This window comes from Macrobrachium rosenbergii, chromosome 41 (assembly GCF_040412425.1).
Source record: "Macrobrachium rosenbergii isolate ZJJX-2024 chromosome 41, ASM4041242v1, whole genome shotgun sequence".
In the NCBI taxonomy this organism is placed as follows: Eukaryota; Metazoa; Arthropoda; class Malacostraca; order Decapoda; family Palaemonidae; genus Macrobrachium; species Macrobrachium rosenbergii.
In genome coordinates this window covers 88,105,124-88,122,891 of record NC_089781.1, presented here as the reverse complement: position 1 = coordinate 88,122,891, position 17,768 = coordinate 88,105,124, and the positions used below count along the sequence as shown (strand labels likewise).

Below are 17,768 nucleotides of genomic sequence, written 5' to 3'. Positions count from 1 at the left end.
TTCCAATGACTACAAGTCATTATTCTTCTGTAAAAGTTACGGCTTTTACATATCCAAAATTTAGTGGCAGTGCCATTGTACTCGAGGCTGTGGCACTGCTAATGTTAGTAGTCAGAGACTTATGCAGTTTTCTATTTATGTTAGCCATTTATCCAATGTACGGTGGGTTAAGTCCTGTATAATATCTTTTCACTCACATACTCATAACATTTTTACTCTAAAGACTTATTGGATGGTTACCATATATGTATTCTTCAAAATAGTGAGTAGGTCAGCGCCTGGTGGGAGCAGGAAAATGAAGGTGAAGGAAGGTGTGCTGAGCATAACCTGGAATGAACGAAAATGTAACTCTTAGGCGTCTCATTTTATGATAAATATTATCGGTAATGAGAATGTGAATATTAGACCATTAACCAATGTTTGTTTTTTATTTCCTGATATTATTTATTTTTCGTTCTCTACTGAAAATTAAAGAATAATATTTGAAGGAAAAGGAGTAATTTTACATCATTTGTAGTTAGCGACGCGGGCTTAGGTCAACAGATTACTCCATACGTAAGGGAAAGAGTAAAGAAATACGGTAGAGAGCGCAGTTTATTACGGAGACGGAACAGTATCAGCATCAACGAGGAGACTAAAGCCCCATATAATAATAATAATAATACTAAGACCTCCTTCCCTCCCCTCCCCTCGGCCTCAGAAAGGGTCAGATTGCTCTATGATCCCATACAAGGCTCGTCATCATTCGCATGTTGGCCCCATAAAAGGATTTCTTACGACGACTGATGGGATGATAATGTCCCCTCTGTGAGGCGCCCTCGCTCGACCCCGGCCTTTCTCACACTCCACGAAATTCCTCCGGCGAAGCCTATGTGGGAACAGAATGTTTTACATGTGGTTTATTTGATTTTATTTTTTTACTTTTTATTTGTTTGTTTGTGTGTGTGTATGTGTGTGTGTGTGTGATTAAGACGTACGGTTTGTTTTCTTTTTTATTTCCAGTTTTTATTTCGTCCAGCCAGCAAGTGGAGACGTGATCCTTTTATTATTATTATTATTATTATTATTATTATTATTATTATTATTATTATTATTATTATTATTATTATTATTTATTATTATTCAGAATGTGCTCACGGCACATGTTCGCACGAAATAAACAAAAAAACTAATTGAACAGATTCCATAGAATAGGTGGAATCTTGTTAAAGATGATAAAACATGTCTGCATTAAAGCACAAAAATTGAAAAATAAGAAAAAATTTACGTAAGAGGAAATAAAACCAAAGTACAGTAGTATTGCTCTGTGCATTTTGTGTAGGTATGTATTGTCTTTTCTTGATAACCAAAAGCATATTATCTTTGGGTACGAGCACATTTCTCTCTCTCTCTCTCTCTCTCTCTGACGCGGGAGGAATGTAGTATTTTAAAACCTTTGTAATTTCTAGATTTTCATTTATTCGTGTATGTTAAATTTTAAATCATCAAATTATTATTGTATACTAATTGTTATTACTGTATGCCCCTATGGGAGCAAAACCTCCACTAACTTGCTAATTAGTCTTCCAGTGAATAGCATGCTTTTCCGGTGAATAGAATGCTTTTCCAGTGAATAGAATGTTTTTCCAGTGAATAGAATGCTTTTCCAGTGAATTGAATGCTTTTCCAGGGAATAGAATGCTTTTTCAGGGAATAGAATACTTTTCCAGTGAATTGAATGCTTTTCCAGGGAATAGAATGCTTTTTCAGGGAATAGAATACTTTTCCAGTGAATTGAATGCTTTTCCAGCGAATTGAATGCTTTTCCAGGGAATAGAATGCTTTTCCAGTGAATTGAATGCTTTTCCAGTGAATTGAATGCTCAGGTGTGAAAAAAGAGAAGACAACGAAGAGAAAAGAAATATATGTAGAGGAAAGTCTAATTAATACAGATGTTACTGATAAGCAGCCATTAAAAAAGCATAAGATTTAAAATAAGACAATTCAAGTTGAAGGGTCATGTGTTTTATATGGACGGTGTCACTTCATATGAAATTCATGAAATTCCCTACATTTTTAAGCCTTCTATCAGTTTTTCTGATATCATCTAATACCGTTCGTATGAAAATGTAAAGTTAATTGGGTGTGCTCTGGAAAAAGTCCAGGCAGGAGTTCTGTGAAACAGCGGGCCCTGGAAATACCTTCACGTCTAACCTTGTAAAAGGAAACTCTGACGCAAAAACTTTCAGAAAGTGGGTTCAGAACTTCCTAGTTGAAAGATAATTGGGAAATAACTATACTGGGTTTGTTTCAGTAAAGTAGGTAATAGATAAGACAGTATTTACCGAAGGTAAGAGCATTATGACGATGACAATAAATACAGAGGATTGTATGGACACAAAAGAAAGTTGAAGGAGAACCTTTCTACGCTAAATTTCCCTTTCAGGGCTGAGTGACCTCACAGGTCCCAGCACTAGGCCATTGGCCTGAATTGTATATTTTATATATTCCCAGAGGTAGAAGTTATAGCTTAAGTAGAGTAGACAAGTCCCAAGATGCATATGAGATAAGTTTTTGCTTTCTAACTTTGTATGAGCTTAGCCAGAATATAGTTAATTATAGACTGGCCCAAATAGTTTATTTGAAGTGAAACTTCGTCTCTTTTGTGACGTAGTCTTGTTGAGACAGGTTATTCTATTTAACAAATACCGATGAGCTTAAACATTGCAAATCCTCTGTTCCCTAATATGTAGAGAAATGTAATCTTGAGTGATCATTTGGTTTGTAGTAAGGTTTCACATTTTGTAACAGGGATAATTATCAGTAATATTAATGACAGTTACTCATATGATCTAATATGAACTAATAAAAAGTAATTTATGACAGTTTTTCCTACCGAGAGCAGAATATGTAAATATTTTCCGAGCTCCCGTGGCCGTCACGTGATAAGGTTCTTGACGTGTTTGGAAAGATTATCTTCAAGTTTATCTTGTCACTTTTGACAAGACGGTTTTATTATTGAAAGAGCAGGGCGAAAGAGAATAATACCTATTGTTGTATGGTGTGTTTACATTACTCTCTTCTAGCAGCATTAACTATAGCAGTGAGGTGACATGAGAAAGAGAGAGAGAGAGAGGATTTCAGACCCCCCCCAAAAAAAATGGTGAGAGACTGTCTTCTTACTTTTGGGGCAGCTTAGAAAAATAGCTGCAATATGAAATCACAGAGAGAGAGAGAGAAAGAGAGAGAGAATTGATTGAGAGAGAGAGAGAGAGAGTTGATTGAAGGCAGAATGAAACGGTGGAGTAGTATATCTTATTATTTTAGTGCAGGTTTACGACATAAATTTGCGAATAGTGTCACTGGAAAGCAGAGAGTTGATGAGTTGAATCTCGAAAGGCAAGGCACACGGAAGTAAAATAAATATTTTCACGGGATTTTTCAACTTCAAGACAGGATTGGAACTACACAGTTCTCACAACACACACTGATCACCAGCCTAAACAGTCGCTGAGAATTTTTGCAAATGAAGGGTTAAAAATCGTATCACGAGAATAAGAATGTCTCGATGCTTCACTTTTCAAACCGTCAGATAAACATTTGGAACATTGCAGTTGACTCTTGCGTGCTGTGAATATATATTAACTGAGAAATAGAGACTTTTCAACGCGTCTCGAATGTGACTTGACTTTCTTAAATTAAAGGAGAACGTGCTACTTGAAGCGATGAGCTTCAGTGCTCTAATTTTTATTTTTCAACTGCTGTTTATTTTAGTGAATGTTTATTCATTTGTTGTTGTTTAGATTTATTAATTTCTTAGGATTCCTGGCTTTTTTCTTCATATATAGTCAGTTTGCAGTTAGTATGTCGAAGGTGCTTATGGCCTGTTCTATATAAATGTATGGGCATTTTGAATAATAATAATAATAATAATAATAATAATAATAATAATAATATTATTATTAATATTATTATTATTATTATTATTAATAATTATTAAGGATGGTATGACGTGTAACTCGTGACAAGAAAACATAAAATGTGAACTAAGTGAGGTTGCATATATGAGACCATCTATCAGATTCCTAAACACTTAGTGGATGAGTGGATATTTTGGTTGTAGCAGGTGGTCTGGAAGAACCTAGAGCTGTGTTCTTTTGCCTGACTGAGTGTCGGTAAAAAGAATTTCTTATAATTTATGAACAGAACTTATAGTTAAGGCCACCAAGTAATAATGATAACAAAATTTGGTTGGGGAGAGGCTTTAGAAAGGGACGGTTTAGGCCCCATTCCTGAGAAGTCCAGGGTTTCTCTGATGACCCAAGCTCTGAAGTAATGCCCCTGATAGTTAATCGGTTGCAGTGGGTTGCTGTAAGGGTGAGGGTCATTGTCCTGTCAGTCTCGTCTCTTTAAGACTTGCCGAAAACCAGAAGGTAAACATGTTCCGGAGCAGGATGTCAAACCATAAAACTGTTTATCAATCACACACATGATTACTGTTAATATAGGGAAATAAGGAGGAATGAGAAAGAAACAAACAAACTTCTGGCTCCTTAGTGAATATTTTATTCCGTCAGTGTTTGCTTATCTCTTTTTGTGTGCTGTTGATATGATTTTTTAAAAGTGTGCTTTAAGTGAATGAATGTAAAAACTGGTACAACGCACATTTTTTCCGCATAGCTAGGACACAGACAGTGAGTGAACAGGAGTCAGAAAGGAATAAATGTGATGAAACAAAACTTAATGAGACTCGTATTTCTCACAAAAGGCAGAGCAAGAAAAAGAGAGACTTAAAGCTAAGCATATTCATGAGGCGAAGGGAATATTTCGTGTATCAGAGAGAGAGAGAGAGAGAGAGAGAGAGAGAGAGAGAGAGAGAGAGAGAGAGTGAGAGCAGAGAGAGAGAGAGAGAGAGAGAGAGAGAGAGCTGGGGGAATCATCTTGAGATTTAGTGCTTCAGACCTTGGGGCCTCATTGCTGTTCTTTTGTGTATCTTAGATGTGCGTGAAAGGGGGCGACTCCAGACATGAAAAGGATCCCACAAAAGAAGACGCAGGACACGTTAACCTGCTGTGTTGGGTCCTTTTTATGCACCTCGCATTTGATTCACTTCCCTCCCTTCTCTCCTCGGACGTTTCCAATAAACACCGAAATGGAGAAGGTTAAAGCCCTCCCCTCCCCCCTGTTTTTACCCTCCTCCTGTATGCCATGTGTCTCCCATCCTGGCTGACCATTGTTGTTGTGACGCCAGTTTATGTTGCTGCTTAGTCCCCGGGTGTCGGTTTGGTGGTTTGCTTTTCATAGCACGGTGGATAGTTTTGATATGTATTTACTCGTTAGTGTGGCGCTCTTGGAAATATTAAAATAATAACCAGAAACATAATGAATGTAAATGTACCCATTTTATCATCTTAATAGTCTCGGCTTGTCATGAAGTGCTTAATTTAATTTCATACATCAGATTATATATATACATATATATACATGTATATATATATTACGTATATATATATATGTGCGTGTTTGTGTGTGCGTGCATGTGTTTACATAAATGCATGCACATACAGCAAAATGCGCTGCTGTCATTTTTCCAACAGTCTTGGTAGGGTGTTATCTCCGAGTGCGGATTCAATCCGCTCCAGGTTTCTTCTGAGGTCCTTTGTCATTACTACTTCTAGTGTTCCCAGGATGATAAATTTTACTTCCACTTCAGCTTGACATAGTCTTCTTCTTTCCCCTTTTAAGATATTGGTACTTTTCTGTCTTTTCCCTGGCTTGGTTTCTAACTCGTGCGTCCCATGGTATGGCTACATATATCAGGGATGCTTAATCTTTGTTGCTTTATTTAAAATGATTAGGTCCGGTCTTTGAGCATTTATCACATGGTCAGTGCTTATATCAAGTTCCCAAATTACCTCGAATTTATCGTTTTCAGCACTTTTTGGTGTAGATGGTAGGTTATTTTCCTTGCAGATGTTTCAGTGCAAGGCCTTTGCCAGTGCCCTGCTTTCTCTTCCATTCATTTTGAGCTAATGGTGGGTATTCACTTATTAAGTGGTTGATGTCCTCCATGTTTTGTTTGCATTGGCAGCACACAGGTGATATTAATATTTGGCAAGCTATTTTATTTTTCACATATAATGTGCGTAGTGTTTGGTCTTATGCTGCCATCAACCTATTATCAGTTTCTTCCAGTTTCTTTGTTGAGCTCTCCCCTAGTTAGCCATTGCTTGAGTAGTAAAGTGAACTGTAAAATGTATTTTTCTAAATAAAAGATTAAAAAAAAAAAGTTAGCCATTGCCATCTTCCATCTCTAGCTGCATCTCGAGTCAGCATCTGGTATTGGCTATGTATTTGTTTGTTTTCCCATTTCTCTCTCCTTTGGTTTGTAACCCTTTCCTTCCACTTGTCAGGCTCTTTGTCGACAGTGATGTATTTTTCATTCCAAGCTGTTCCCAACCATTCATCTTTATTGTGCTGAAGGTGCTGCCCTTGTGTCATTATCGCGATGTTGATACAGTTCTGCTCATTGCATTCTTCTTGTTTTTTCAGTTGGAAATCAGAGCCACACTTGTTCTTGTGTATAGTGTCCTACTGATGGTCATCAGTTTTGTTGTTTTCCTGCTCATATTTTCTTTGCCTTCGTATGTTAATATTATTATTATTATTTAAATCGTTAACAGTACCATAAAGTCGTCATTCTTGTCACATGGTACTCGCTCAAAGGATTTGTTCATGTATGAGAGGTGAAAATTGGTGCAGGTAAACTTGAAGAAGTACTTCCAGGGAGGAAGAGAACACGGAAACTGCTGAAAGGTGAAAAACTGGAACCTTTGTGCCGTCTACAGTGTGCCTCGCAAATAGTACCCCCTGCTGGGAAATGTGTTGAAACTTAATTCAGTATTGGATATTCTCTGTTTTAACTTATATATTTGTTTCTATGAAATAAGATGAGGTAGTAATTAGATTGTAATTGTGAAAGAGAAAATATGCTTAGATGTTTCCGCCTGTAAATTTGCATGTCCATGTGAATATTGAAAATAACATTTTACATAGCACGGAAATTTTTGCTACTTAATTGGCAAAACCAGCACATGCAGCACACTTCCTGGGTAGGACACGCAATGAGAGAGAGAGAGAGAGAGAGAGAGAGAGAGAGAGAGAGAGAGAGAGAGAGAGACTGGAGAATCGTATGAAATGCATCGTCCTGGTACCATTAGACAACTTTGTGTAGCATACGTTTGCTTTTGTTTATTTTTATTATCATTATTGTGCAAGTTTTCCTTATATTAACAGAATGCCAGTAGTAAGCTATGCAATTAATTTTTATGTTAAATTGATATTAATTTTTTGGGTATAATTCTCTGCTTCTTCTTAATTATGAGGAGTTTGTCACTGTCGCGTATATTATTACTCGCGTCATCATCAGGATTATAGTTTAACCGAAGTATTTATGATATTTTAAGTGAGTATATATTAGTTCTACGTGAACTCGCACTAGGAAGAGTAGACATTATTGCTGGAACTCTTGGGTGTATATTGGTAAAGGATATTGAAAAGAATTTGTTGCATGTTCAAAACGCTATTGCTGTTATTATTATTCCCCAAAAGCGCACTCATGAAAAAGTCAAGTTTGTTCGACACATGTCAGCTGAATAGAAATCCTTTAAGCGATAAAAGAAAAAAAAATACTGTTATGAGAAGAGCAGTATTTAAAAAAAATGGTTATGTCCAAAAATGAAATTAGGCGTAAAACAATAAGGAAAAGAGGAGAGCAAAGACTCCAATTACATGATGGAGAGTCGTTTTTCATAGTGTTGGAAAATGCGACATAAGGAAGAAGTAGCAGAGGAATGCTCTACAAAGATTGCGGTCTAACTGATTTTTTTTTTTTCTCAAGTCTTGCTCAATAGCGAAGGTTATATCAATGAAGACGCTGCATTGCCTAGGCAGTACGCAGGATGAATGACCAGCAAAAAGTGCGGTACAGTAGTTATCATACTGTCCTTGGAATTATATAACTTCTACGGAGGGATTGTGGACAGTGACGTATTCTTGAAGAATGTGCGTCCGTCTATGTTTGTTATCGCGAGCTCGCTGCAACGGGACTACGTCATTTCATTTCCTGGTTATGAGGAAAAGCGGCAGAAGAATAAGACTTGTGACGGTGGTTTTGTCCTGGGGAATTTGATAATCTAATCTTAATGTTCACTTAGGAATGGAAGAATTGTTGTTTGTTGTGCACTTCTCAGTTATGTTTGATTTATTAATTTGTGATCTTTTCTTTCTGCATTTCTGTTACTTCTTCCTGATGAACACCGTATTCTTTGGAAGCTTGAATTTCAAGTCAGCGTCGCCCTGTGAGCTTGTTCCATATGAATAGGGTTCGTGTTAAGATTGATAATAATAATAGGGAAGATCGCACCTGAAATTGAGAGAAATTAGATTTTCTTCTAAAGAAAATTGAGTTAATAGGTCACATTTTAGATATCGTTATCTTTGCACCAAGTACAGTGCTATTATCTGGCAGCTGTTTGCCCTTGTCGTAGATTTTGTAACGAAAAAGAATTGTTTGGAGATGGAAGGGAGGTTTTAGACGAAGGTAATGATGTAGTTAGAGAAGATCTGAGAGACAAACAATTGTCAGAGGACGATGTGTTTGACCTAGCCAGGTGGAGGAAAGCTGTCACAAACATCGACCCCCACATAGAAGTGGGAAAAGATGCAGAGAAAGAAGAAGAATGATGCAAACTAGTAGAAACTTGGATTACGCAGATGACGCAGTTTTAATTAGAAAAATACCGCAAGATTATGTAGCTTGCTTAATAGAGTGCATCATATAATTAGAGAAGTGGGACAATACGAATCTAATAATAATAGGAGTATGCCAAGATCACCGAAGAGCCTGCAGATCTAAGCATGCATAATGCAAACTTGCAGTGGACGTTGTGTCTGGTGCTGGAGGTAGTGGATCACATGGAGACCCGAAAGCATCCAGGGTGAGAGTGGAAGAGGGGAGAAAAATAACAGATTTCACTCTGACCTTCACCCGTCTTTCCATAACGGTGATTGTTAGGGCTCTTTGACATATGTGATATTTTTCATAGAATGTTACTTCACATGGGTTGAGCTGCATGTGGTTATATGGGGTTCCTAAATACCCAGGATCTCGGTTGTTTTTGTATGGTTCCATGTAAATACAATGATGAATGGGTCCTTGAGTTTAAAAGCACCGTCTGCAGTGAATGTGTTTGTATTTTATTTTCATTGTGATTTGTGAAGTTCTCTAAGTTGTAAATACAGTGAGGAAGTTGGTTTAGATTGACTTCATATTTTGTTAGTGTATTTGACTAGCTTTATTGTTACTTTATTATCATTGTTTGTGAGCCGTGGTTATTCATGTATATTTAATGCTGAACTGGGCGTCCAGCTCGAAACTGCGTTCTTATTCTTTCTGACGTGGCATTTTCGGCCAAGATTAAAGTGAGGAGCAGAGAGATTTGTCAATATTCTCTCCCCCTTCTTCTTCGCCCGTCCTACCGCCTAAGTGATTTCACATCCAACAACTCCATTTCTCCAAGTTATCCAAAATTTCCTGTCGGTGATTAGTCTCGATCTGTGAAATCCGAAGGGGATAAAGGATAGAGTTATTAATCTCTCTCTCTCTCGTTCACAGTAGGCATAGGGTTTGACTAAAACTGCATTTGTTTAATTGCATGTTACATTCTTTTCCGGACCAGGATTTTTATATTTAAAATCCTTAAATAGTTTTGTTAGTATTCAGAGTGCCAGAGTCTTGGGACCCTAATACACCATGTCCCAAGGGAAAGGAACGCTTAGGTTGTGAACCCTTTGAGGGCGGAAATGTGCCTTAAATGACGAAAATGGACCTTTTTGTCATGGAGGCCAACGACAACTGCATTCTTCATGTTAGCCTCCTATGGTCAAGAAAGAATACCCTCCTTAGGGAGAGACGCCATCAGTGCACTCCATGCGGTTCATTGTAGGCATTGTTTAAGGCTCTTTGCAGCGTCCCTTCGGCCCCTAGCTGCAACCCCTTTCATTCCTTTTACTGTACCTCCGTTTATAATCTTTTTCTTCCATCTTACTGTCCACCCTCTCCTAACAATTGATTCATAGAGCAACTGCGAGGTTTACCTCCTGTTACACCTTTCAGACCTTTTTACTGTCAGCTTCCGTTTCAGCGCTGAATGACCTCATAGGTCTCAGCGCTTGGCCTTTGACCTAAATTCTATATTCTGTTCTTCTTCTATTTAAAAAATATAATGATTCCTAAGGCTGTTGAAGCCTAAAGATATTTTGGAAAACTCTGTGATTAAGTGCAGCTTTATAAAAAAAAAAAAACTCTTATAACAATATATCAGTCGAGTAACGTATAATTTTTATCCATTTATTTTTAAAGAAAATCCGAAACGTACGTATTTTAAGGAAGGTAGTTTGTCGGAGCACAATAACAAAGGAGTGAGCCATCAGTATATGCGTTTATACATAATGCAGATCTCTACCATTGCATCAGTCCTCTTGAAAATGTCTTAAGATAACTCAGGACGAAACGAGTCAGGATTTGCCCCCCACTTGTTCCATCTCTTCCTTGCGGTACATCTGCGTATACAATTCACATGTAACAGTGTTATATATATATATATATATATATATATATATATATATATATATATATATATATATATATATATATATATATATATATATATATATATACATATATATACACAATTTATATATATAATATATATATGTATGTATATATATTTGTATATATATAATATATATGTGTATGTATATGTATATATACATAATCGTCCGAACTCGTAATGGTGCGTTGTGAAGGAATCTTAAATATTGTCTGAGATATTCTCATCCGGGTTGCTTCTTGTAAACGTAAATATTTAAAGAAAGCGTGCAAAAATTTTGCTGAGATATTTCTAGCTACTTCCTTGTTATATGATATCATTATTGATATTGCTTTAAATTTCCTTATTGATGTTTTCCATTTTATCTGTAGTTGCAGTAGACATATCAAGAAAACAATTTGCGGTCATAAGGCATCGCTTGTGGTAAGAGTAATTGTTGCACCACGAGTTATTTGACTCTTTATATATTTCATTTTTATGTTCAGCCTTCACTGAATGGCTGAAGGAGAAAGTAGTAGAAAATAACCTCTTGGGAATTGTGCGTCGTTGATATTTCTTGAACTCAGCAAAGATTATTAAATGAGAATTACTTCGTAAACGTTTTTTAACTGTTCTGTAGGTTACTAGAAGCATTTAATTATTGGTATTACATGGTAAACGAAAGATATATAAAGATAGTGAATGGTTGCCGTATGAAGATGAGTGAATGGTTGCCAGATGCTGGGCATTCTATGTCATAGGATCAAGATTGAGGTAAAACAATTAGGAAATTTAAATTTTCGATCAAAATTTTACCATAAATTGGTAATGCTTCGACGTGGCTTTTAACTTTTAATGCTTTAGTAATGACTCTCTCTCTCTCTCTCTCTCTCTCTCTCTCTCTCTCTCTCTCTCTCTCTCTCTCTCTCTCTCTCTCTCTCTCTCATACAGAAAACAAACGATGCCTCTTAAAACTCGTTAGGAAAAAACCCAATGTAGAAAAACTCCGCACGTTTTGTTCATTGCTCCATGACAGCAATCTAATTTTGACCCCTTTTCGTGAGTGGCTTTTTGGGATACAACTTAGCTAAAGTCTCTTTAAAAAAAAGGCAGGTCCAGTTGATCTCTTTAGAGAGAGACAGAGAGAGAGAGAGAGAGCGAGAGAGAGAGGGTGCTAAAGGCTACTGGTATCTGACACATGTACCTATTTACTGAGACTTCTACGACATAAAATAGACTATTAGTAATGAAAACCATTGTCATTGTATTAGTTTAAATAACATAATAAGCTTTACATTGACTATTTTTTTATACATATTTCTGGCCTTTACTTCACAGGTACAACCAAAAGGACAACCCTCGAAGGAGGTAGACGCGCCTGTCTACACACTTGCAACAATAAAAGGACGTGCGCTCACAACTGCTGTAAGGTACACCGTCCCAGCTTTGTTGGCTGTTGTTGTAGTCTCTGCTGTTGTTGTTGTTGTATTGTTGTTGCCATCATGGCGAACTTCATCCTCTTTCCGACCATCCTGAATTTGATCCCATTCATCGGGTTACAGCAGACTAATCCAGTACTCACTCCCTCCACACAGGAATGTCCCTCACTGTTGAACCCCTGACACCCGTCCCATCACACCCTGGGTTTTAATATTCATATGGACACCACAACTTCCTGCAGAAGCTGTTTGAAGAAGCTTTAGTGTTTTTACTTGCTGTGACTGGTGGAAATGAGCATTATAATTGGCAGAGCACATTCACTTTTTCTATGGCATTGTAGCATGACATTTTATATATATATATAATATATATATATATATATATATATATATATATATATATATATATATATATATATATATATATATATATATATATATATTAATTCTATTAGTGGGTGACCACGGAAAAAATCAGAATATCAGTATTATGCTTCCTAGAAGTTTTGCCTTGTTTTCATTAAGTGATGCAATTAGAATCTCTCTCTCTCTCTCTCTCTCTCTCTCTCTCTCTCTCTCTCTCTCTCTCTCTCTCTCTCTCTCTGTGATTTGACATTCTCTCGGTGAGACGTAATCGTTCATGGTCTGGATAATCTACCCGATAATACGTGTTCGTGAACTATCGGTGATTAGCTTAACATCAGATTAGAGTGATAAACCGTCTAATAAGTTGTTTACGAGTGAATTAATAAAAAGCTGAAAATCATGGAGAATCAGCCAACAGTGGCAAAAGGTGGAGAAACCTAGCTTGCATTGGAGACATTCAATATGATGAATTGGCAGGAAGGAACTTGGTTTGCTGATCGTGGAGATGAATTGCAACATCGACCAAAAGGATGTGGAAGCATTCACAAACATATTGAAAGGATACGATCCTTCAAACTGGAGTAAATCTGTAGAAAATATAATGAAAATAATAGAAGGGATACCAATGAAAGTTCAAGTTATCAAAAGACTTATAAAGAAAATATACAAAAATCAACACATTCCATCAAAGAAAATAAGTACGGTGCAATTAGTGAATATATTGATTGATGCAATAGGCAAACGGATGCCTAAAGCATGTAAACTATGTAGAGTGTGGTATAGCATTGTAAATCCACAAAACCTGATTAGGAAATGCTATGCTTGCCACGTACCGACACACCCTTCATGCGCTGAAGTTGAGCAAAATAGAAATAAGGACACAAAAATATTTTGCTCAACATGTCTAGTATGGATAGACAAGGTCATTAAATCAAGACTTAATGTACAGATTGTGGAGGATGAAGAAGATGAAGAAGATGAAGAAGAGGAAGAAGAAGAAAATAGAAAAGAAGAAAATAAGACTGAAGAGAGAAAAGATTAATGAAAACAAAGAAGAGGATAATAGTATGGATGCAGAGAAACTCATAGATTCTACATATGAGGCAATACAGCAACATACATATGAAGAAATAAATTATGACCTGATAAATCAAAATAAAATCCCAAAGAGGTTGTACCGGATCTCCCATACTGAGGGGAATGAACAAGAAAAAAAGAAAAGAAAAGAAAGACACAGTATGCACCCTTTTGAAAAGAGGGGAATTGCAGGTTTGGTGAAAGATGTTATTACAAACATCCCAAGATATGTCACAATTATGAGATCTATGGCAAATGTGCATATCTAGATGGCTATGAAGAGGAATGCAGAGATCTACATCCAAAAATATGTAGAAACTGGAAAGAAGGAAATGGATGTAGGTTTAATAAGAAATGTAGGTACATGCATCCTGTAGCCATGAAAGATCAAAATCAAAATCAAATACATATAAAAACCAAGGTAAAAATGAAACAAATAAAGAAAAGAACAAAGATCATGTGATGAAGGCAAAAAGCAAGCCAACAACACATTATGAAAAGTCAGCACCACGATATGAGCCATCAGCACCTAGATATAGCACAAGGAACAAGCAATGTATCTATGATGCAAGGGGATGGTGCAGATATGGAGATAAGTGCAGGTTTAAGCACAAAGTGAATAAATATGAAGCTGGAAGAACAAATATAATGGAAAAGTTGGATTTTTAATGTACGAATTTCTGGAAATGAAAAAGATCAACATATCAGAACAGGAAAGAGACATGGGAAAATCCTTATTATTACCCATATTAGATAATGGAGATAATATGCAAACCATCATAGTGATGAACGCAGCAGGGTCTAGTTTCGAGTAACTCAAAAGAAAGATAGAGTTCTTAGAAGAACTAACCCAAAATGAAAAATAGAAATATTGAATATAAGTGAAACCTGGTATTCCCAAGAGACTGGTAATGATGACCAGATAAAGGGTTTCAAACTTATAGATCAGATAGAAAAATAGAAATCAAGGGGGAACCGATATATGGGAGAGATGCCAATCAAGGAAAAATCTGTGAGAAATATAGTAACACAGAATGTGAATTAATAGCGGTAGAATTTGAATCTGAAAAATTAGTGAACATTGTAATATATAGACCCCTAATACTAAAGAGTTTGACATAATAATTGAAAAATTGGATGAAATATGTAGAAATCACAAGGACTGGACTATACTCCTAACCGGAGACTTTAACTTTCCTTTTGTAGAATGGAAAGAACGAATAGGAGACTGTGGTTGTATTTATACATATAAAAAGAGAGCAATAGTAGTGCAGAAGATAAGAGGCAATTTGAAAAGCTATTAGATATGCTACTAGAACATAACATTCAGCAAATAAATCACCTACCAACAAGAAAGGATAATATTTTAGACCTAGTATTTGTGAATGAGGTGAACTATGTTAAAGAAATAATAGTATATAACACGAGTATTTCGGACCATAATGTCATAGAACTAACAGTCCGTTCCAGAACATATGAAAACAAAGAAAAGCAAGAGATGAAAAAATGGGAAGGATATGGAAAATACAATTTCTATAGTAAGAATATAAATTGGTCAAAAATAAATGAAGAATTAAACAAAGAATGGAAAACATATTTGTAAGTGATGATATACAGGTAAATACCGATATATTATATAAAATATTAGAGGAAATAGTGGAAAAATATACCGAAGAAAAAAAAGTAAGCATCAGTCACGAATTCCAAGAGACAGAAGGATCTTGTTCCAGAAAATTAGAAAGTGGAAAAAAGCTCTTGCAAAAGAAAAGAATGCATGGAAAGTGATGGAACTAAAAAGTAAGATAGAAAATGCAGAACAAAAGATTATACAATCAAAAGAAAATGAAAAATGGAACCTAGAAGAAATGACACTACAAAATATCAAGCAAAACCCTAAAATTTTTTTATTCATATGCAAAAAGATGAATAAAATAAGAGTAGAAATAGGCCCTCTAAGAATTGAAGGGCGATTAACGAATGAAAAAAGGAAATATGTAACATATTAGCAGAAAGATATAAGAGTGAATTTACACCTAGAATTGACAATGAAGATGATGATACAGAAATAAGAGATGAAAATACTGAATACTTATCAGATATAGATATTACAGAAGCCGATATTGTGCAGGCTATTAATGAAATTAAAAATGGATCAGCAGCAGGACCAGATGGAGTACCTGCCATATTGTTAAAGAAAGTGGTTCATTCAATCGCAAAGCCGCTAGCAATATTATTAAGACAAAGTATAGATACAGGCAAGATTTATGATGAGCATAAATTAGCATATATTACTCCTACTTTCAAAAGTGGTTCAAGACTAGAGGCAAGTAATTATAGGCCTGTGAGTCTGACATCTCATATTATGAAAGTATATGAAAGGGTAATGAAAAAATATAATGAAACATTTAATGAAAAATAGATTGTTCAATATAGGACAACATGGTTTTGTACCCGGAAAAAGTACACAAACCCAACTGTTAGTCCACCATGAAAGCATATATAAAATATGATAAATGAAAAAGATACAGATGTGGTTTACCTAGACTTTGCAAAAGCTTTTGACAAGGTAGATCATAATATATTAGCGAAAAAAATTAGAAAACATAACATTGTTGACAAAGTAGGAAGATGGATAAAAGAATTTTTGCAAAATAGAAAACAGATAGTGATTGCAAACGATGAGAAATCGGATGAAGCTACGGTAATATCCGTGTACCAGGGTACGGTGTTAGCTGCGTTGCTGTTTGTGATTATGATTGCAGACATAGACAGTAATGTTAAGGACTCAGTAGTAAGAAGTTTCGCAGATGACACAAGAATAAGTAGAGAAATTGCTTGTGATGAAGATAGAACTCACTACAAAGAGACCTAAACAAAATATATAAATGGGCAGAGATAAATAGGATGGTATTTAACTCTGATAAATTTGAATCAATGAACTATGGTGATAAAGTAGGAATGCTATATGCATATAAAGGACCTAATAATGAGACAATCACAAACAAGGAAGCAGTTAAAGACCTTGGTGTGATGTTGAATAGGAATATGTTATGCAATGATCAAATAGCAATTCTATTGGCAAATGCAAAGCAAAAATGGGAATGTTGTTCGGCACTTCAAAACAAGAAAAGCTGAACACATGATTATGCTTTATAAAACGACGTCACGTAGTCCACTTGAATATTGCAATATAATATGGTACCCACACTACCAAAAGGATATTGCACAAATAGAGAGTGTACAAAGGTCATTTACAGCTAGAATAGAAGAAGTTAAGGACCTTGACTACTGGGAAAGACTACAATTCTTAAATTTATATAGTCTTGAAAGGAGAAGAGAACGCTACATGGTAATTCAAGCATGGAAACAGATAGAAGGCATTACTGAAAACATCATGGAATTAAAATGATCAAAAAGAGCAAGCAGAGGTAGATTAATAGTGCGAAAAACTATACCAGGAAAATTAAGGAAAGCACACAGGACATTAATCCACCACGCACCAGCATCGATAATGCAGCGTCTATTCAATGCGCTACCAGCTCATCTGAGGAACATAACAGGAGTGAGCGTAGATGTGTTTAAGAATAAGCTCGACAAATATCTAAGATGCATCCCAGACCATCCAAGACTGGAAGATGCAAAATATACCGGAAGATGTTAGCAACTCTCTGGTAGACATCAAAGGCGCCTCACACTGAGGGACCTGGGGCAACCCGAACAATTGTAAGGTCTGTAAGGTCTGTAAGGTCTCTCTCTCTCTCTCAAGAGGTTTTTATTACATCGGCTTTTAACGTCTTTTCTAAAATAGTATAAGTTCTTGTATCGAATTTTTTCTAAACCTCAAAAGTGGTTAATATTTACCCTATCTGGAATGTGACTTCCCTTTTTACATATTAGAATTTTTAGGTTACGACATAACCTTAGTAATGTAATCGGACACAGGATTGGACCATGAGCTTAATTTTACCCTATATTTACTATCACCAGTCCGAAATCAAGCTTATTATCTTTGATGACGACACCATTCATTTCATGTATCTCACTTGCACTGAAACTTAATTTTGTTATTTTGTTATTTTTTCATTTATAATATGAAGTTTGCGGACTGACCAATAAATTTACATAATTAGCTGTTCCATGACTGACAAGTTTGATTGCAGAAAATGTAAGTACTGTATACCTCTTTCATGAAACTTTTTAGCATTGTGTGGATTGGATTATAGAATTTAGACCAACGGCCAAGCGCTGGGACCTA

The 17,768-nt window shown here is 35.9% G+C and overlaps 1 protein-coding gene across 1 annotated transcript in view; it reads left to right on the top strand.

Annotated features, from left to right (window-relative positions):
* The window catches only part of LOC136826967 (probable ATP-dependent DNA helicase HFM1), a 189,103-nt gene that overhangs the window by 163,509 nt on the left and 7,826 nt on the right, over positions 1 to 17,768 (top strand). Inside the window, 1 exon segment of the mRNA XM_067084575.1 lies at positions 11,970 to 12,061. Within this exon segment, the coding sequence (XP_066940676.1) occupies positions 11,970 to 12,061 (92 nt within the window).